Source organism: Ranitomeya variabilis, chromosome 3 (assembly GCF_051348905.1).
Source record: "Ranitomeya variabilis isolate aRanVar5 chromosome 3, aRanVar5.hap1, whole genome shotgun sequence".
NCBI classification, from domain to species: Eukaryota; Metazoa; Chordata; class Amphibia; order Anura; family Dendrobatidae; genus Ranitomeya; species Ranitomeya variabilis.
Window position 1 is genome coordinate 698,913,479 of NC_135234.1, and position 23,352 is coordinate 698,936,830.

At 42.0% G+C, this 23,352-nt stretch overlaps 1 protein-coding gene across 1 annotated transcript in view; it reads left to right on the forward strand.

Moving 5' to 3' along the window:
• Nucleotides 1-23,352, forward strand: part of TRPC4 (transient receptor potential cation channel subfamily C member 4) — a 431,918-nt gene that overhangs the window by 395,854 nt on the left and 12,712 nt on the right. Inside the window, exons 5-6 of the mRNA XM_077298186.1 lie at nucleotides 2,655-2,794; nucleotides 12,324-12,646. Of these exons, the coding sequence (XP_077154301.1) occupies nucleotides 2,655-2,794; nucleotides 12,324-12,646 (463 nt within the window). The remainder of the gene's footprint in view (nucleotides 1-2,654; nucleotides 2,795-12,323; nucleotides 12,647-23,352) is intronic.

Consider the following 23,352-nt stretch of genomic DNA (forward strand, 5'->3'; position numbering starts at 1 on the left):
TTTGAAAAAATGTTCAGCAGGCTGCACTATTTGCAAAAAAGGACAATGTATTTTACGGTATGAGGCAGTGACGCACCCTGAGCTGGATACAACCGGCTGTGGCTGCACACAGACTACAGGGCGAGCTGCACTCACACGGAGACCGTGCAGACAGCCGTAAACGGCGCTGCAAGGCCCAAAAAACCTCTTCTAGGTTATTCTATGTAGTGTTTTTCCACAATTTAGCTGGATACAGGTGGAAAGCCACTAATAGGAATTATTTGAAAAAATGTGCAGCACGCTGCACTATTTGCAATAAAGGACAATGGATAGAACAGTATGAGGCAGTGAACCACCCTGAGCTGAATACAACTGGCTGTGGCTGCACACAGACTACAGAGTGGGCTGCACTCACACACACACACAGAGACCTTGGAGATCGCTGTGAAAACAGTGCTGCAAGGCAAAAGCAAGGTGAACACACAGCGGTTGCTAAATTAGCCTGGGAAAAGCACAATGAAGCAAATGGCTATCTCAACTGGCCCTCAGTCAGAACACAGCGTCCTATGCCTAACTGAATTCACAGCAGAGTGAGACAGAAAGGGCAGCAGCGTTTTTATAGTGCATCATGACATCATTTCAGCAGCCAATCACAGCCTTGCCAGTAGTTACATGCCCACCATGCTGAACAGGATGTGCCCACACTTGTAATCATTCCTCATTGGCTGAATTCGTGCAGTTTGAATTCTGGGAACTTCCGATCCCGGTATCCGATATGCGGTAAATATCGGAACTCGGTATCGGAATTCCGATACCGCAAATATCGGCCGATACCCGATACTTGCGGTATCGGAATGCTCAACACTAGTGGTCACATTTTGTTTTGTACAGTAGGCTACTGATCAAATTCTTCACTACACTGATTTTTATTTTTGTATAATAAACTGTGTTTTTATATATAGGCTATTACTTATGCTGAAAAAGATCAGAACAGCAAACTTACTCTTATCTGAAATGGGTAATGTTGAAAATTTTAAATTGCAAATTCTCATCAAGAAGATCTTGACATTAAGAACATAGTCCCTTTGTAATGATTAGTCAACTATTTTCCTCTTCACGTCCAGGGAAGTTGGCTACAGTCCCATTGACCATAAACTTCTGAATAATATGTGCAACTATAGTAACAGGAACATGAAGCTGTTTGGAGATGGACTTATATAATTTACCTTTAAATATAGCCTGTGTTTAATCATTTTAACCTCTCTTCTTTTTAGGATTAGTAGTCCAGTGGGTGGTTCTATCTGTGATTGACAGCTGTCATTGTATAAGTGTGCTTGAAGAGAAAGCAGTCACTGATAGGAAAGGAAATTACTCTGAATTCAGCTTTTTCTATTGTAGCTTATGTGAGATGCTGAAACTGTCCAGTGTTTCCCTACTTCCATAAACCACAATGAATTAATCTGCCCTCAGATATGGCCACTTCTTTACCCCACTAACTACTTTCTGTGAAGAGCATGCATTATGTCATTAGCACCTGTCCCTATGATGATACCCACCACTTTTCTCCTTGACCTGCAAAATACATGTGAGCAGCTATTATTATTATTTATTATCATAGCACCATATATTCCATAGCGCTTTACATGTGAGGAGGGGTATACATAATAAAAAACAAGTACAATAATCTTAATCAATACAAGTCATGACTAGTACATGAGGAGAGAGGACCCTGCCCGCGAGGGCTCACAATCTACAAGGGATGGGTGAGGATACAGTAGGTGAGGGTAGAGCTGGTTGTGCAGCAGTTTGGTGGTTACTGCAGGTTGTAGGCTTGTCGGAAGAGGTAGGTCTTGAGGTTCTTTTTGAAGGTTTCCATGGTAGGCGAGGGTCTGATATGTTGGGGTAGAGAGTTCCAGATTATGGGGGATGCACGGGAGGAATCTTGTATGCAATTGTGGGAAGAGGAGATAAGAGGGGAGTAGAGAAGGAGATCTTGTGAGGATCGGAGGTTGCGTGTAGGTAAGTACCGGGAGACGAGGTCACAGATGTATGGAGGAGACAGGTTGTGGATGGCTTTGTATGCCATGGTTAGGGTTTTGTACTGGAGTCTCTGGGTAATGGGGAGCCAGTGCAGGGATTGACAGAGGGGAGAGGCCGGGAATAGCCGGGGGACAGGTGGATTAGTCGAGCAGCAGAGTTTAGAATAGATTGGAGGGGTGTGAGAGTGTTAGAGGGGAGGCCACAGAGCAGGAGGTTGCAGTAGTCAAGGTGGGAGATGATGAGGGCATGGATAAGGGTTTTTGCAGATTTTTGGTTGAGGAATGTACGGATCCTACCAGACACTATCAAGCAAATCTGTGACCAGATGGCTGAGGGCTTCACAAAAGTGTATTGCATGCTGCATTTGGCCTTGGCCACAGGTTGTGCACCCCTGTTCTATACAATGTTCTCTCCAGCTATTTATTTTTTTTATTTTTGGGGAACCCCTTTAAGGACAAGCAATGATTACATTTTATTAGCTCTGTGTATAATGCACTTTTTAACTGATATTGTATGTAGCAAAGTGTTAATTGTTAGGGAATAATGTTCTGAATGATTAAACTGCATTTGTGCCCCATTACTATTTGATAACATAAATGTTTGTAATTTCATGTGTTTTGTTTTACAATGAATAGGTATCATATGGGCTGAAATTAAACAGATGTGGGATGGAGGACTTCAGGATTACATCCATGACTGGTGGAACTTAATGGATTTTGTAATGAATTCATTATATTTAGCAACTATTTCATTAAAAATTGTTGCTTATTCTAAGGTACAGTGGAGATATAATATGAACACATTTTATGCAATATATGGGATTTAAAAAGCTTGCTAATATTGATGTTTTACTGTTATAAGAATAATAGATATCATTAATATTTTTTTTTCCGTTTTACACCACACTCATTCCTTGTGATATTGCAGTACATGTATTTAGTGTCAAGTGACAGTAAAAGGGATTGTACTACACTGCCTCAAGGAGGGCCTTTAGCTCAACTACACTCACTGGCCACTTTATTAGGTACACCTGTCCAACTTCTTGTTAACACTTAATTTCTAATCAGCCAATCACATGGCGGCAACTCAGTGCATTTAGGCATGTAGACATGGTCAAGACAATCTCCTGCAGTTCAAACCGAGCATCAGTATGGGGAAGAAAGGTGATTTGAGTGCCTTTGAACGTGGCATGGTTGTTGGTGCCAGAAGGGCTGGTCTGAGTATTTCAGAAACTGCTGATCTACTGGGATTTTCACGCACAACCATCTCTAGGGTTTACAGAGAATGGCCCGAAAAAGAAAAAAAATCCAGTGAGCGGCAGTTCTGTGGGCGGAAATGCCTTGTTGATGCCAGAGGTCAGAGGAGAATGGGCAGACTGGTTCGAGCTGATAGAAAGGCAACAGTGACTCAAATCGCCACCCGTTACAACCAAGGTAGGCCTAAGAGCATCTCTGAACGCACAGTGCGTCGAACTTTGAGGCAGATGGGCTACAGCAGCAGAAGACCACACCGGGTACCACTCCTTTCAGCTAAGAACAGGAAACTGAGGCTAATAATAATAATAATAATTTTATTTATATAGCGCCAACATATTCCGCAGCGCTTTACAACTTATAGAGGGGGACTTATACAGACAACAGACATTACAGCATAACAGAAATCACAGTTCAAAACAGATACCAGGAGGAATGAGGGCCCTGCTGCTCGCAAGCTTACAATCTATGAGGAAAAGGGGAGACACAAGAGGTGGATGGTAACAATTGCTTTAGTTATTTGGACCAGCCATAGTGTAAGGCTCGGGTGTTCATGTAAAGCTGCATGAACCAGTTAACTGCCTAAGTATGTAACAGTACAGACACAGAGGCTATTAACTGCATAAAGTGTATGAGAACATGATGGAGGAACGTGATTATGTTGTTGTTTTTTATTAATAGGCTACACAGGGATAATTAGGTTAATGCGTTGAGGCGGTAGGCCAATCTGAACAAATGAGTTTTTAGTGCACGCTTAAAACTGTGGGGATTGGGGATTAATTGTATTAACCTAGGTAGTGCATTCCAAAGAATCGGCGCCGCACGTGTAAAGTCTTGGAGACGGGAGTGGGAGGTTCTGATTATTGAGGATGCTAACCTGAGGTCATTAGCAGAGCGGAGGGCACGGGTAGGTTGGTAGACTGAGACCAGAGAGGAGATGTAGGGTGGTGCTGAGCCATGGAGTGCTTTGTGGATGAGGGTAGTAGTTTTGTACTGGATTCTGGATTGGATGGGTAGCCAGTGTAATGACTGGCACAAGGTAGAGGCATCGGTGTAACGGTTGGCGAGGAATATGATCCTGGCAGCAGCATTCAGGACAGATTGGAGCGGGGAGAGTCTGGTAAAAGGTAGGCCAATTAGTAGAGAGTTACAATAGTCCAGACGAGAATGAATAAGTGAGACAGTAAGAGTTTTTGCAGAGTCGAAAGTAAGAAAAGGGCGAATTCTGGAAATGTTTTTGAGATGCAGATAAGAAGAGCGAGCCAGTGATCGGATGTGGGGGGTGAATGAAAGGCTACAATTTGCACAAGCTCATCGAAATTGGACAGTAGAAGATTGGAAAAACGTTGCTTGGTCTGATGAGTCTCAATTTCTGCTGCGACATTCGGATGGTAGGGTCAGAATTTGGCGTAAACAACATGAAAGCATGGATCCATCCTGCCTTGTATGGAGCATATTTGGGATGTGCAGCCGACAAATCTGCGGCAACTGTGTGATGCCATCATGTCAATATGGACCAAAATCTCTGAGGAATGCTTCCAGCACCTTGTTGAATCTATGCCACGAAGAATTGAGGCAGTTCTGAAGGCAAAAGGGGTCCAACCCGTTACTAGCATGGTGTACCTAATAAAGTGGCCGGTGAGTGTATATTAATTATGGTATGCACGTTTTACATTTTTTGCCATGTTGAAATTGACACAGAATGTAACAGCAACTGCGGAGCCCAATATAATGTTTTTTTTGCTTGTTTTTTATTTTGTAATGTCGCTTCTCCCTTGCAGAAATATTAGCAATTAAATTATTTAGCATCTGATAATTTTAAGTATTTTTTAAATCCAAGTGGGAGTTCTTAGATTCTTTTCATTGGGAGCAAGTTTTTCTTCCCTCTGTATGAGTTGCTATCCGATAACACCCACTTAGTGTATTAAAAGTTAACTCATTAAGTGCCAATACGCTGATAATATGTCCGCAATGGAGTGGCAAAATTAAAATAAAAAAACAAACTTTTTTTTCCACTCTGCAGCCCCTATTAAATTGTGTGTCCAGTTTCATCTTTACAACAATGATCTGTACTACAGCAGATATATCTACAACATAACATTTAAATCGATCTCATATTTGACTTTAGCATCTCAGCATTTGTAAAACATTACCATTAAATGAAGAGATTACAATACATGACCATCTCATTGCTAAAGAGATTTCAGTTAGTAAATGATGGAGTTGCATGCTAAATCAGTACTTTAGAGGTTTATCTGACTGACATCATATCAAATACTTTGCCTGATGACAGATTCCCTTTAAGTTTGAATCATACCTATCCTTACCTTTTCTGTACTGTTAACTCCTTCACCACATATGACGTATACATTCGTCATATGTCATCTCCCTGACTTTGATGCGGGCTCCACTGCTGAGCCCGCATCTTTTCCTGCACATGACAGCTGATTTAATTTTTGACTTCCACAACATTGCAATAAAATGCAATGCAATAAGAGGCGATCAAAACTTTGCATCTACCCCAAAATGGTATCAATAAAAATGTCAGCTCAGGTTTAAAAAAATAAGCCATAGCACAGTCCCCAGATCACGAATAATGAAAATTCTATGGATCTTGAAAAATGGCGACAAAAACAAAACCTTTTTTTTTTTTTTTTAACACATGTCGGAATTTTTTTCACCACAAATAGAAAATAAGCTATACATAACATGGTAACAAAATTAAAAAAAACAATTGTGGAATTGCACTTTTTTTGCAATCTCACTGAACTTTTTTCCCGTCTTCTAGTATATTATATGGTAGACTGAATGGTGCAATTCAAAAGTACCACTCGTCCCTCAAGAAATAAGCCCTAATATGGCTTTATAGCTGGAAAAATAAACACAAGTTATGCACTTGGAAGGAGAGAAAAAATGAAAACTAAAAAATGGAAAATGGCCAAGATGTGAAGGGGTTAAAGGAAGTTTGTCAATAGATTTTTGCTATGCAATGAAACAGCATGTTAGCACATAGCTGATGTCCCTACATGAGTCCCTTTCCTCCTCTTAGCAGGGATGACAACTTGCTCCCTTACAAGCCCTTGCAGCTCCCGCGGTGTCTGGTTCCTCCCAGGACCTGTGCATGGCACGCATGTCTACTGGGAGTGTGGTTAAGGCAAGAACGTGCTCCCTACCTTTTGAAGGGGTAGCGCGCTTGCTTCTGAAAACATTTCCAGCCAATAGCTGGGAGATGCCTGGTATTTAAGGCACCCTCCCCTATTGAGAGGTGACTTAGCAACCTTAGTATCAGTGTGTATCCTGCTACCTAGTTGTAAGGTTCTTGTACCTATGCTCCCTGAATCTGATCCTGTCTGTCCTGTCTGATCTTGATCCTACCTGTTCCACTGTAACCTGTTCCTGTGCGCGTCTAGCCTCTATCTGGTCCTGAGCCTGATCGGCACCTTTCCACAGCTATCCTGCAACTCTCCACACCTATCCTGCTACCCTCACAAGCTCAATCTGAACCTGCACCTGTGATACTGCACCCGAGTCAGCTATGTGCTCCTTAACCTATCTTGTCAGTTCCTGATACTGAACCTGTTCTGTCTACCAGCCGTGAAGTCCTATACGGAATCTGTTCTGTTTAATCGGCAGCACGTACTCCTGTTTACCAGTTCCTGGCCAGTCCTGTTTGACTTCCCCTGTGGGGGTCAGCTGCTGCCGCTCCAAAGTCCATCTTGGAGTAGCATCTGTCATTCACCTGGGTTTCATTCTAATCACACCATGAGGGGCTCTAATGAAGAACCAGGGGGTTGCTTAGTTACGCCCCTCCAGGCTCTCCTTGGACCATGACACAGTGCTTTCACAACTATGTGCGTAACACAGCAGCATAAAGTAGGGACGAAGAACCTGATTCCATGCTGGGTGCAGCAGTTGTGATAGAATCACAGTTTTCTCTGTTGTAGATTTAGCAATACTGAGATATTGAGCTATTTATATCCCCATCCACACCAATAATTGGCAGCTTTCTGTGTACAATGTAAAGTGACAGAAATCTGCTAATCATTGGTGGGGACTTGGTTGGATCAGGAAGCATAAGGCTGCATGCCCAGTAGTGGTAATCTCCTGCAGATAAAACACTGATTTACTGATGGCATTGAAACAGCAAAACGTAGGGTACTACAGTGGATTGTAAAAGTTTTAGCACCCCTGGTCAAAATTACTGTTTTTGTGAACAGTTAAGCAAATTGAAGATTAAATTATATCTAAAATAGCTCAAATTAAAGTTGACACGTTTGCTTTGTATTTTAGGCAAAAAATATATATTTTCATCTTTTAGTTTTTAAATACTAGAAAAAAGGAAAATGAGCCAAAACAAAAGTTTGGTCACCCTGCATGGTTAATACCTAGTAGCACTTCCTTTTAAAAGCATGACAGCTTGTCACTGCTTTCTGTAGCCAGACAAGAGTCTTTCAATTCTTTTTTGAATAATTTTCAATCATTCTTCCCTTGAAAACTTATTCCATTTCTGTGAGATTCCTGGCTCGTCTTGCACGCACTGCTATTTTGAGGTCTAGCCACAGATTTTCAATGATGTTCAGATCAGGGAACTGTGAGGGCCATTGTAAAACCTTCAAATTGTGCCTTTTGAGGTAGTCTATTGTGGATTTTGTCATGTGTTTAGGATCATTATCCATTTATAGAAGCCGTACTCTTTTCAACTTCAGCTTTTTTACTGAAGGTGTTATGCTTGCATCAAGAATTTGTTGAAATTTCATTGAATCCATTCTTCCCTTTACTCTTGAAATGTTCTCCATGCCTTCAATGCAACTTCAAAACATGATTAATGGTGCTAAATGGGTGGCAAGATGTTCTTTTCCTGAAATTATGTGCCCTTTTTCCTCCACACACTCCTTTGATCATTGTGTCCAAAGAGTTCTATTTTTTCATTGGTCCACAGCACTTATTTTCAAAATGCATCAGGCTTGTTTAGATGTTCTTTTGCATACTTCTGACACTGAATCTTACGGTGAGGATGCAGGAAAGGTTTTCTTGTGATGACTCTTCCATGAAGACAATATTTGTGCATGTGTCTCTCAACCGTAGAAAAATGGACCATATCTCCAGAGTCTGTTAAATCATTCTAAAGGTCTTTTGCAGTCAAGCAGGGGTTCTGACTTGCTTCTCTAGCAATCCTAGGAGCAGCTCTCACTGAAATTTTGCTTGGTCATTCAGTCCTTATCATGAACTCCACTGTTCCTTTTAACTGCCATTTCTTAGATAGTACATTTCGAACTGAGGAAAGGGCAACTTGAAAATGCTTTGCTATCTTCTTATAACTTTCTCTTGCTTTGTAGACCTCCACCATGTTCATTTTCAAAGTGCTAGGTAGCTGTTTAGAAGAATCAATGGCTGCTGTTTTTTGACACAAAGTTAGAGGAGTCTGTTTTTTTTTATTAAGCTAGGAAATTTGCATCCCTTTTACTTTTCCCAATGATGATAGTGAACAAGCCATAACTGTAAGAGGCTAATTAAGTTGGAAACCTTAGTCAAAGTTATCTGAGCACACAAATCTCTAAGGGTGCCCAAGCTTTTGCATTGACCCATTTTCCTTTTTGTATTTTTTTAAATGAAAAAAAAAGCAAATATATATGTCATGGGTTTACTGCAACAGAGAAGAGCCAGAAAATCTCAGCGTCTGATTTCACCTACTCCTGCACTGTTTAGAAGCCCTTCACATTCAGATTAACTGGTACAGGTTTATTTTAGCAGTGCAGGGATTAATCTCTTTCATTGAGAGCTCTTGGAAGCTTTCCTGCATTAAGGCTCCACTGTTCACTCTTAGCCACTTCCATCTCCTTTATAATCTGGCCCTGGCTAGCACTCATTGCCAGAGAAAACTTATGCTGCATGGTTAGGAGATGGTGGTTTGTAGTTGTTGTTTGAGAAGGTGTTTGGTGGATTTATCTGAGACTGTTGCTAGGTTTTGGTTGTGTGCTAATTCCCCTCCTTCTCCTACTTTGGTTTTTAACCATCCTCCACACCACAGTGTTTACCTATGTTGTTTGTGTGAGTATATTTGTATGATTGGTATTTTCCTTTTTCCATGTTTGTATTACCTTGTTAGTCTGCTTGGTGTATTGCGGTACACTACTACTCCCCTCTTCCCTGGGTGGGGGAAGGGTACAGACTAAGGGTGGTTTCTGGAGCTTTGTCAAGATACGTGGCCCCGGTGTCTTCACCATCAGAATTAATCTGGGGAACAGGGTCAGCTAGGGCCTGGCTATCATTAGGGTCAGAGAAGGACACCCTGGGTCCTGGGACACCCGACTACAGAGTCATGACAACATTTTTTTTTCCTAATATAGAAAGGAAATGTGTCATCTTTAACTTTGTACCTTTTAGAGATCATTTAATTTTTGGCTTCCTTAACTGTTTACAATAGCAGTAATTTTGACCAGGGGTGCCCAAACTTTTACATGCCACAGTAAGTGATACATCTCTGAAATCAGGCTCTATTCCACTACATCATGGTGCTTTTAGAATACATAGCAAAAACCTGGTGACAGATTCCCTAAAAGGTGTGGTGCAGATGTATTTCTGCTCCCTATTCCACTGAGACATGTATCTTGTATATGAGAAAACCAAAACACTAATCTCAGTAGAAGAGGCAGCAGGGGAGGAATGTATAGTCGCTTTTCAAATCTGGTGTGGCAATTGGCATTAACCTTCCAAAACTTTGGTTAAAGATTTTAATTTCCCATAAAACAAATCTAGTACAATATTGCAACACTCTAGCAAAATCTTTCATAGGTTTCAGCACACTTCACAACCACTGGGTGGCTATACGGACACATATAGAATAATGGTCTCCCAAAAGAGTATTTTAAGATCATGTTTTTTCAAAGCTAGTCACTTTTGGAATACTGCAGTTGTAAATATTTGACAGTGATTGCTTCCCAGAGTAAGCACACTATCTCCTTTCTTATGACATTGCTTATTACTGTATTTTTTCAGACTATAAGACGCACTTTTTCCTCCAAATATGTGTAGGAAAATGGGGGGTGCGTCTTATAGTCTGGATATACTGGCTCTGGCTGTGGTGTAGAAGTGGGGGAGTGGTATTGGCTGAGAAGCGGGTCACAGGAGGCTGAAGCCGGTGGCTGTGGCTAACTCCTATTCCCACTGCTAAAGAAAAATGAATATTCACTGCATTCCATGCCCATAGCCATGGAGGGCAATGAATATTAATTTCTCTTTCATTGAATCTTGGTATGATTGGCCTTCAACCCCGGTCCTGGCATGCATAACCCCATCCTTATAATTGGCCACCTACCCCATCCTGGTATGAATGGCCCCATCAGAAAACATAAAAATAAAATTACACATACCTATCTGGCACTCACTCACAGCGTCCTGTTCCAGTGTTAGCAACTGCTGAATGAATGAATATTCAATTCTCTTAAGTAGCGGCACATGTGAACTGCGTGCTACTGAAGAGCAATGAATATTCACTGCTCTGTGCACACAGTCCCGGCGAGCATTCCGGCAGCTGTGCTCTGCTTGTGAGCATTGCATGACGTCCCTGCTATGCGCTGCTTACAAGCATTAAGTAGTTGCTGGCACCGGAGCAGGACGCTGCGAGGGAGCGCCGGGTAGGTAAGTGTAACTTTTTTAATGTTTTCTGATGGGGCCATGCATACCAGCATGGGGGTGGGGGACAATCATATCAGAATAGGGATGGGGCCCTGCATACTAGGATGAGATGGGGCCCTGCATACCAGGATGAGATGGTTACCCTGCATACCAGGATAAGGATGTGGGCCATGCATACTACGATGAGATGGGGCACTGCATACCAGGATAAGGATGGGGGCTATGCATACCAGGATAAGGATGGGGTCATGCATACTAAGACAAGATAGGGGCCCTGCATACCAGAATAGAGATGGGGCCATGCATATTAGGACAAGATGAGGGCACTGAATACCAGGATAAGGATGGGGCCATGCATACCATGATAGGGAAGAGGTCATGCTTACCAGGATAGAGATGGGGCCATGCATACTAGTACGAGATGGGGGGCCATGCATACCAGGATGGGGATGAGGCCATGCATACCAGGATAGGGATGAGGCCATGCATACAAGGATGAGATAGGGGGACACTGCATAGCAGGATAGGGATGAGGGATCCATCCATACCAGGGTAATGATGAAGGATCCATGCATACCAGGGTAAGTATGAGAGGGCCATGTGTATCAGGATGGGAGTGAGGGGACCATATATACCAGGATAGGGGATATTAAGTACAGAATTGACCACATTTTTTGCTTCAATTATTTTTCCTAATTTCCTCCTCTAAAACCTAGGTGCGTCTTATGGTCCAAAAATATGGTATAGTTCAGAAGTGGAGGGAGGGCCCAATGTGCAAATGAGGTGGTGTAATGGTGCGCCACACTCTTGGCCATGTCAAGGCACAAAGTCTCCTCTTTTGCATATTAATTAAAAGTTGCTTCCTCAGGCATTATATCAGTAACAGGCTCAGTGCTGATATAGTCGTTTATTGGGCTAAGACCCCTTGGGAGATAATGGACCTCTTTGAATTAGCATCAGGGCTCATGCACATGACTGTTTTAATCAGACAAATGCTATTCATGGTTGTGACCAATAGTCTTCATACCCATTTTATTCCATAGGACCATGTACATGTCTGATTTTTTCCTAGGACTGATCGGTCTGAGGAAAAATATCACTGCATGCATGATTTGTCTCCAAGAATCTGACGGCACTCGCCTATTCATGTCTATAGGTCCATAAAAAAAGACAATTGTCATGAACTGACATAGTGGAGAAGGCGGAGAAACCTTTGTTTTTCTCTCCACCTCTAGGAAAATTTGATCAGAGTGCAATTTGCATTATTGGACCGATTTTCTCAGATGGAGAAAAAATGGTCATCTTCATCTGCCCTAACTAGAAGTTATGGTAAAAACTGGTTTTACATACATGAATATAATGTAAATGAGTGGAGTGGTCTGAAAATAACATTATTTCTATTTTCTGTTGCTTTAGTACAGTGAAGATTATTGTGAACGTAGCCACTGGGACATGTGGCATCCAACTTTAGTCGCAGAAGCATTATTTGCCATTGCAAATATCTTTAGCTCGTTGAGATTGATCTCAATGTTCACAGCCAATTCTCACCTGGGTCCTCTGCAGATCTCTTTAGGAAGAATGCTTCTGGACATTTTAAAGTTTCTTTTCATTTACTGTCTCGTATTACTGGCCTTCGCAAATGGATTAAATCAACTGTACTTCAATTACGATACCACTGTGAATAATCCAGCGAGCTGTACTGGCATCCGGTGTGAAAAGCAAAACAATGCCTTCTCCACGTAAGTTGAAAATCGAATGTCATTTTTCTATTTAAATGTTATTATGATTTTGCATGTAATGTTATTATGTAAAGATGTAACCTTGCGTACACTATCACACAAGAAAGATATCACAATGCCGAAAGGTACAGGGAACCTGTCATGTCCCCAAATGTTATTAACCTGCAGTTATAGGCTATGTTCACACGTTGCGTTTTTGCTGCATTTTTTGTGTGTTTCACAGTACCAGCAAAGTCTATGAGATTTCAGAAATGTCATGCACACACATTGCTTTATTTTCCTGACTGATTTGGAAAACTGCTGCATTTTTGAAAACTGCAGCATGTCACTTCCCTCAGCGTTTTTTCAGCATATTTGCTGTGTTTTTCACCCATAGGAAACAATGGGTAACTGCAAGAACACAGCAAAAACTAAGCAAAAAAACGCAGGTATCAGTTTTTGCTACGTTTTTGGTGGAAAAACCTAAGTTAAATCATGCTTTTTTGGGGGCACTAAACTTTATCAACATGCACAAGAGACAGCAAAAGCATAGCAATTAAAATGCAACAAAAACTTTGCAAAACCTTATTTTTGTAAGCAGCTTCTCTACTGCCAAGGGAGCAGGTTTTGTGTGCAGAAAAAATGCATCAAAAACGCAATGTGCGAACCTAGCCATAGAGTTAACCTGCAGGTTAAACGTTTATCTAGGAGTTTTATCATTTTTGTGTATGGACGTTAGAACTAACAGGCATGTAGTTGCTAATTGGCAAATCCTCTATTTTATGCCACCTTTCTTCAACAGAGCACCTCTTCCTCTTCCACTCTGCTTTGTTGACAGGGCATCACTGCAGATGTTATGATAAGTGACAGCTAGCTCCCTGCAGGGAGGTAGTAGGGGGTTGGTTGTCAATCAGCATGACATCCGCAGTCTTGACCCATCGACAGAGCAGAGCGAAAGAGAAGATGCTACTTTGTTGATGTGACATCATAGGAAGCCGGGGAATCACCGGCAGGAGCATTCTGTGACCCTTCGGTGTGGGCAAAAATCGACGCCTGGCAGAACAGGCAGGTAATTAGCAACTCACCACCATGGTCCCATGCCTCGTCCTCATCCTCCAGCAGCTGCCCGGGATCTGCACACGGCTCACAGATCCCTAAGTACTGTGTTTAGCGTACACGCATGCTGTCCTGTCTTCTGAAAAGGACCGCGCACTATCCTAAAGTGTCCCCAGCCAATGGCTGAGGAATACTTATTATTTAAGGCACCTCCACCAGGTGTTGGTTCTCAGATCCCAGTACTCATATTCCTCTTTACCTGCCTGTCTATCAGCCATGCCCGCCTGCCTATCTATCAGCGGTGTCCTCCTGCCTGCCTATCAACTGTGCTCACCTGCCTGTCTATGTACTGTGCCCACCAGCCTGTCTATTAGCCGTGCCTGCCTGTCTATCAGCCATGCCCGACAGTTTGTCTATCGACTGTGCCCATGTGTCTGTCTATCAGCCTTGCCAGTCTGCCTGTTTGTCAGCCATGTCAAACAGTGCTTGCCAAGTCTACCATCCATGGCTGTTCCTGTCTCCTGTCCCTTAAGGGTCAGCTGCCATCTACCCGAGGTCAGTCCTGGTGCAGCAACTGGTCCCACCTCCCACATTTTTTGAGGTATAGTTGGCCACCGTACATTCAAGGTCGGACTTGGTGAGGCACCTAGTCACGCCCCTCCAGGCTTTCCTCAGATCACAGCATAGTGGTTCCAACACCCAGTCCATTACAGACCCAAAGGATATTGCTAAAGTAGCACTTGAGTGGGAAAATGTGTAAATGTTTTGGAGTGGCCTAATCAAAGCCCAGATCTTAATCCAATTGAGAATCTGTGGTCAGACTTGAAGGTTGCTGTTCATCAGAGGAAACCATCTAGCTTGAAGGAGCTGGAACGACCTACAGCTGTAATATCTGGTAAAGGAGGCTCTACAAAGTACTGACTTTAGGGGGTGAATAGATATGCATGCTGAAGTTTTCAGTTATATTGTCCTATTTGTTGTTTGCTTCACAATAAAAAGAAAAACAAAATGTTCACAGTTGTAGGTATGTTCTTTACATGAACTGATGCAAATCAAAAAAAAAACCCTGAAATTCCAGGTTATGAGGTAACAAAACAAGAAAAATGCCAAGAGGGGTGAATACTTTCACAAACCACTGTACATTGTACTTACTTAGGACACATGCACATGGCAAAGCCACAAGTATGGATCCTTCATAATGCTAAAGAATCTGTATTATATACCTATAGGCATTCTGCTCGCTGCCATTTGTCATACCCATGAGCCACTATAATGTAATTTTGGGAAAATTTCTCTGCAATGCAAAATGTGATTGAACAGGACAAAATTATTTTCTCTTATGGGTTCATACATAGTCATGCACATAAAAGTATGATATGGGTCCATAGCATGAGAATTTTATCGGCGGTCGGAAGAAAATATTTATGACAGAAGGCTCCAGCATATGCTGCTGTATGAGTATGAAGTGAAATACATCACACATTAAGGTCCCAATCTAAAATGTACATTGTGTGAAACGTTTTGCAGTGATACGCTGTATAGAAAGGTATAGTTGAATAAATAGTGTCCATTTGACATTATACCTATCAGTATGACCTTGAATGATCAAGACTGGCATTGTTCACGCCGGTCTTGATGAGGATGCTGGAGTCAGATGTTCCTGATTCATTAAAGCGAACCTGTCACCCCCAAAATCGATGGTGAGGTAAGCTCACCGTCATCAGGGGCTTATCTACAGCATTCTGTAATGCTGTAGATAAGCCGCCGATGTTACCTGAAAAAGGAAAAAAAGACGTTAGATTATACTCACCCAGGGGCGGTCCCGCTCCGATGGGCGTCTCAGGTCCGGTACAGCGCCTCCCATCTTAATTCCATGATGTCCTCTTCTGGTCTTCAAGCCGCTGCTTCGGCGCTGGCGTACTTTGTCTGCCCTGTTGAGGGAGGGCAGAGTAAAGTACTGCAGTGCGCAGGCGCCGGTAAGGTCAGAGAGGCCCAGCGCCTGCGCACTGCAGTACTTTGCTGTGCCCTCAACAGGGCAGACAAAGTACGCCTGCGCCGAAGCCGCGGCACGGAGACCAGAAGAGGACGTCATGGAATGAAGATAGGAGGCACCGGAGCGGACCTGAGATGCCCATTTGACCACGGACCGCAGCGAGACCGCCCAGGTGAGTATATTATAACCTCTTTTTCTCCTCTTTCAGGTAACATCGTGGGCTTATCTACAGCATTACAGAATGCTGTAGATAAGCCCCTGATAACGGTGAACTTACCTCACCATCGATTTTGGGGGTGACAGGTTCCCTTTAAGGGATTCAAGCCTCTTAATGATTCAGGACCATCGGACAAATGGCGCGCACCTCTGTGTGCCCCTCGTCACAAATCCTACTCCAGTCCCTGCTGGAGTAAGATTTGCGGTGAAGCATACGCCGCCGCTTGTCATAAATTTTGCAGTCAACACTCCCACATCATACCCCAGCTCTGCCCAAATTGTTGGAGATGAGAAAAAATGGAATGATAACTCCAAAGTCGCAAGATGTTAGCACAGTCTCAAGTTGCAACAACAATTAGAGACTTTTCAAAGCTTTTTACTCCAGTATTCTGGGGAAAAACTTTGATGAATTGGGCTCTATGTTTTTATAGTGAGTAAATCTGAGTACCTAGAGGAAACTTATGGAAATACAGGGAGAACATACAAACTCTTTGAACATGTCCTTGGTGGGATTTGATCCAGGACCTTAATACTACAAAAGTATAGTGCTAACTACTGAACCACCATACTGCACAGTATGTTATCAATGTGTATTTCAGGAGAATGTATCTATTTTATCTATCTATCTATCTATCTATCTATCTATCTATCTATCTATCTATCTATCTATAATATCTATCCTATCTATCCATCCATCTAACTATCCAGAAAATCTGTTTTTCAAAGTTAGGCTGAGTATAGAATATTTCAACAATGGCACACAATGGACAGATGTCAGCCGACAACCGGCATTTAAAAAGGAAAACTGAGTCAGAAACCCTCATATAATTAACAATAAATGATATAGTTATATAATAGCATACTATTAATGTAGCAGAAGATGAAGGACCCCCACAGCTACAATTACAAGTTGGACGATGATTAACATATCTCTGTCCAGCCCCAGGCGGTTCTTCTTAACTCTAGTGAAAATAAATAGTCAGGATCTGAAATAAGAGGATTCCTCCTTATCATTCTGCAATTGAAAAAAGGAGATAGTTTTAATATACAGTAAACCTGTGAAAGGGCTATGCTCCAACATCAGTAGCTGGAGGATGGCCCACTCTTAGGCTGGTTTCACACTTGTGTTGAGCAGAGCTGCGGAGGGCTGCGTAGTTCCTTCATTAAGCCCCGCCCACTGCCACACCTCTTCCATTCAGCTCCGCCTACGTCGGCATGCATCCTGTGTACCTATTTTTAACATTGGGTACGCAGGCCATGCGAATGTATGCGGATGCTTCCGCATGTGTCCTTTTGACGCTGCACCGACCGCAACAAAATGCAACATGTTGCATTCGACGCAGTTCGGCGTAGCGTCAAAACGACACATGAAGAAGCATCCGCATACATTCGCGTGGCCTGCATACCCAATGTTAAAGGTAGGTATGCAGGACGCATGCCGACGCAGTTGGAGCTGAATGGAAGAGCGGCGGCATTGGGCAGGGCTTAACAGAGGAACTATGCAGCCCTCTGCAACTCTGCCCAACGCAAGTGTGAAACCAGACTAACATATGCTAAAATCCCAATCTCCTCACATTGCTCCAGTATTTTTCTGCTTTTTAACTATTACATGAAGTATGGTTAGTGATATTAAGGTTTTTATTTTACATTCCTATCTGATAAAACCATAAACTCTATAATTTTTACAAAATAGTAGGGTTCAAGAATTGGCAAGTGGATGGAATCATTAGACTTTGCTGATATGATTGGAATATATATTTACACATACTTGTAGATATAGTCTAAATTCCACTGGCTTGTAGCGCTCTCATGCCCATCCAGTTCATCCTCGACTCTAAGGTTAACTCAGTCCACCATTCACCGCACTACTATTCCCTCTTACAATTCTGCCACATTAATGAGAGAACTCAGCTCAAAATGAATGACTTACCTGACTATTACCTGACTATTCATGGCCTGTTATCTCCAAATTTCCAGTCCTCAGAAGAACTCCTTCTTTGATCCCCTCTTGTCAGCTCCTTGCTTGATTATCTCCAAGATCTCTCATATGACTTCCTTGTACTCTGGAACTGAGTAATTCAACTGACTGGACCAGCCCCAACCTTCAAAGGTGTCAAATGCAGCCTAAAAACCCACTTCTTCAAAAATGCCTACAAATAGCAAAATAACACTGATTCCATCACATTCCCATATTACTAGCTTTTACTCTCTTCTTCTTTGTTCTTCCCTTTTCTCTTGTAGATTGTAAACTCTTGTTGGCCAAGTCCCCATTCCCATGTCTGTCACTTAGCCATGTTTAGTTTTACTTGTTTTGTACCGTGCATTGTATTTCTGCTAAATGATTCATCTGTGTTAGGGCTAGCGGAACGCACCAAATAATTAGGAAGATAGAGTAAGGTGCGTTCGCAGCCCAGGGTCCACCGTGCAGAGATGGAACCTGCTGCTAAGTAATGACGGACTATATGGCGGTACAATGTGGATACACACACGGGTTAACTTCACCCTGTGTGGAGGAAGCGAACCCTGTTGCATCACAGGGCCGCGGTACCGCACCAAGAGCGCAAGCAAGGAGTCCCAGAACTCAATCCCAAGACACAGGATTTGAGTTCATATAGACCTCTTGCACTCGACACCGCAACTGGGGTGTCAGAGAGAAAGAAATAATATTAATAAAGATGCACGAGAATGCGTGCTGTGCCACACTGGCGGACGCCACTAACCACCCAGGCTTGGGTCAGGAAAGTGCTGTGAAAGCGCACGGCACCGCACTGGCGGTCACAGCAATAGACAGTGTTTTGTGTGTTACGTGCTGATGGCTAAGTCGGGCGCTAGATATCAATCATCCACCTTACGCAAGCAGTCATTCAATAGGGATGGGGTATTTAAATGGACTCTGTAACCTGAATTTGGAGGGAACAATTTTCAGCCATAGAGGCGGGGTTTTTGGGTGTTTGATTCACCCTTTCCTTACGCGCTGGCTGCATGCTGGCTGCAATATTGGATTGAAGTTCATTCTCTGTCCTCCGTAGTACATGCCTGCACAAGGCAATCTTGCCTTACACAGGCATGTACTATGGAGGACAGAGAAAGAACTTCAATCCAATATTGCAGCCAGCATGCAGCCAGCGGGTAAGGAAAGGGTGAATCAAACACCCGAAAACCCTGCCCATATGACTGGATATTGTTCCCTCCAAATTCAGGTGACAGAGTCCCTTTAAGGACGACTTGCACTCATCAACATATACTAATGTACACTAGCGCATGGCTGTGCGGTCATGCGAACCTTTTATAGCTGCAGCATGTACAGGACCTTCCCAGAAGGACCAATGGGAATCTGCCACAGAAGTTGAGCACCTTCAGGACCTTCCTGGAGGACCAATGGGACCTGCTGCAGTATTTGAGCATGTGACCCTCGATCTCCAATGGGAGATCTTGCCCTGGGCATGCTCAGAAGGGGAAAAGCAGGACTTAGTCCCAAAAGCATCTGCTCGCCGCTGCCCAGCACTGGCTTCAATGGCAGAAACTGGAAAAGCAGCAGTAACCCTATGCACAGAGTGAGACTGAGCAAGACGCTGGGACCGATCTCTCTTCTGAGCAGACTCCACTGCGGCTGGAGAAGAATGGGAGACTATAGCAGAGATGGTTCAAGATTCCCCCTGTGCAGAGGCAGGAACTTGACACCTAACAATCTGTACTCTAAAACCTGTTTTCGTCTGCATTTCACCTGAAAATAAAGGGCGCTGTAAAAAAAAAAAATAACTATGCTTAATAATACCCATCTAAGGATGCTTTCACACATCGGTTTTTTGTCGATAGAGAGAGAGACTCCAGAATGGAAAATGCATGATTTGCTTACAAAAAAGGAATCCGTCGCCGGATTCCATCATTTCACCTCAAGTTTCATCCATTTGTCGCCGGATCCGTAGCTGTCCATTTTTCGACGGACAGAAAAAACGTTCCTATGTCCATTTTCTCCAGCCGCCGGAAAATGAATTTCGACGGATCCAGCAAAAAACGCATGAAACGTGAGGCCATCCATCACAATCCGGCGCTAATACAAGTCTATGAGAAAAAAATTGATCTGGCGGCAACTTTTGCAGGATCCGTTTTTTCAACATTCGCTGGATTCTGCCTGATGGCAAAAACCTGATGTGTGAAAGCAGCCTAACATGTAAATCTTGGCTAAACTCATAATGGAATTGTTGTTGAGGTTCCAACTGCCGTGGATGTTCTATGGGACAGGTATATTACCTTCACATTTCTGTAACTCAAACCAAATTAAATGTAATCAAATTATTGTTTAGATGTAATTGAATACCATCAATTTTATATTTATTTGGCTCATCTGATTTGTCTTTATAAAGAAGACAAATTTGAAGACTTATCAACCTCTGTTGCTTAGAGCAATCAATCGCAGAGCAGCTTTAATTTTGTGTTCTGCACTTGCAAAATTAAAGCTTCATTGTGATTAGTTGCTGCGGGCAACATAGACAGTAAAGTTGAGCAAATTTTTCAAAATTCGGTTCCGATTATGATTGGCAGCGAATTTTTTTTTTTTCAATATTGATCGAACACAGACGAATGTCATTGGAGTCAATGGGAGTAGAAATGACCGAACATGTTCGGAACTGATCATCAAACATAAATTCAGCACAAATAGGGCACCACTGTGGCAAGAATATGGCAAAGTCAGATTCCTAGACCGATTCCGAACATATTTGCTCAACTCTAATAGACAGTGCTATTGTCACATCTCCACCAGAACCTGCACCTGCTTCTGCCATCAGGTGCCACCACATTATGGGCTCATACTCATTTGCAAGAAAAAAGGATGAGTGCAATCCGATAAAAAATCGGATTGCACTATGACCAATGTTATTGAATGGGTTACATCTAAACTGTGATTTTTTAATCAGCTGAAATCGTACTGAGAAAAAAATTGCAGCATGCTGCGATTTTCAGCGTATCTCAGACGAGACTCGCCAATGCAAGTCAATGGGTGAGAGCAAAAAATCGTACAGGATTCGGACCATGTGAGTGCTGTCCAATTTTTACATATTGATCTCCTTTGAAAAGCTGGCAATTCATCTGCCGTGCACAGTAAAATCACATCGGGACCCGACAGGAAAGAATAGATAGATTAAATACAGTGGAGGAGAGAGGACCCTGCCCATGAGGGCTCACAATCTACAAGGGATGGGTGAGTATAAAAAAAGAAATAAAAAAATGATTGCTCTCGGAGCATAATGTGGAACAATATATATATATATATATATATATATATATATATATATATATATATATATATATATATATATATATATATATATATATATATATATATATATTCTTGTTCAAAAGCATTAAATTATTGAAATTGTGTGATTTGGATATCAATGTAATCGTATGATCCCGTAATATAAAAATATATAATTCTTTGTTTCATATAGTGAAAACCGTAAGAAAAAAAAGAAAAACAATACCTGAATTGTTACATTTTTTCTAATCCAGTCTCACAAAAAACAATGAACAAAAAGTCATATGTATGTAAACCAATGATTGCTTGGAATGAAGAAGCAAAAATATATTTTGTGTAAAAGTAGTAAAACATAAAAAAACTATATAAATTGAGAATTGTCATTACTGTATCAACCTAAAGAATTAAATTAACATGAAAATTAAACTGAATTGTGAATTGTGTTAAAATAAAAATGTGAAAATCCAAAATTATTGTTTCTTCCAATAAATGCAATAAAAAGTGATAACATGTCATATGTACCAAAAATAAATTAACTACTGAAAACTACACCTTGCCATGCAAAAATTAAGCTTTCATGCAATTTCATTGATGGAAAATTGTAACGCCTCTGCCCTCTGGCTCTCAGAAAATGGCGACACAAAAATATAAAAAAAATTCAGTATATTTTTTGAACAAAAGTAATAAGCGTAAATAAAATTATATAGCTATAGAATTTCGATATCGGCATAAACATGTTGACCCACAGATGAAAGTTAAAGGGAACCTGTCACCTGAATTTGGCGGGACCAGTTTTGGGTCATATGGCGCGGGGTTTTCGGGTGTTTGATTCACCCTTTCCTTACCCGCTGGCTGCATGCTGGCCGCAATATTGGATTGAAGTTCATTCTCTGTCCTCCGGAGTACACGCCTGCGCAAGGTAATATTGCCTTGCGCAGGCGTGTACTACGGAGGACACAGCATGAACTTCAATCCAATATTGTGGCCAGCATGGAGCCAGTGGGTAAGGAAAGGGTGAATCAAACACCCGAAAACCCCGCCCATATGACCAAAACTGGTCCCGCCGAATTCAGGTGACAGGTTCCCTTTAATACTGTATTATTTCAACATGTTTTAACCCCTTTACGTCCTTGGATGTTTGGATACATCCAAAGTCATCTACCCCTCCTTTGATGCTGCCTCCGCCGATGAGCCCACATCTTTCCCAACACAAGATTGCTGATTTGAACAGCTGTCATGTGCCTCTAACAGCCATGGGTGAAATTGAGTTCCAATATAAAATATCACTCTCAATCACTGGCAGCGGAATTTAACACGAGGGAGCTAGAAGCGAGTCATAAGACTTGCCCGTGGACGCCTCTGTCTTGTGATCGTGGGGCACCAAAGCTTTGGCATGACAGCCTGGGGTCTGTGGACCTCGTTCTTGTCATTGCAAATCTCCTATGAGTGTCAGCCTGTGGCTGAATCCCTGCTTTGTGTACCACAAGCGATCAGATGATCGCAGCTTCAAGTCTCTAAAGCAGGTAAAAAGTAAAACACAATGAAAAAATTATATATAAAAAAAGTTCAAATCACCACGCTTTTGTCCCTTTCAAAATTAAAATAATAAGAAAATACACGTCTTATATCACTGCTTTCAAAAATGTACTATCAAAATATAAAGTAAATAATCTGATCGCTAAACGTTGGAACAATAAAAAAATCGAAACACCAGAAATACGTTTTTTTGATCGCTGCGACAATTCAATAAAATGCAATAACAAGCGAACAAAATATTTTATCTACCACAAAATGGAATCAAAAACATCAGCTTGGTGAGGAAAAAATAAGCTCTCACTCACAAAAAATTGAGATGCAACGGTTTTGGAAAATGGTGCCATTTTTTTTTTTCCACAACTTAAATAGAAAAAAAACTACGTTTGGTATCTGCGTACTTGTACTGACCTGGAGAATCATAATGTCAGGCCAGTTTTAACATTTAGTGAACATGGTGACAGTCGTGAGAGCTCCTAGGGAGCCCCTCGTCCTCCTCTGTGATGCACTGCAGATGGCGCCTATGCGATGACTCATTGCGTACATGCCATCATGTAAGAGCACCAGGATCAGGATGCCAGTTCAGAAGTGGAGCTGCAGGGGAGCGTATGAGAGGTAAGCATAGAATTTTTTTTAAAAATAGAAATAATTCAATGGTCTTGGGGGATGAAT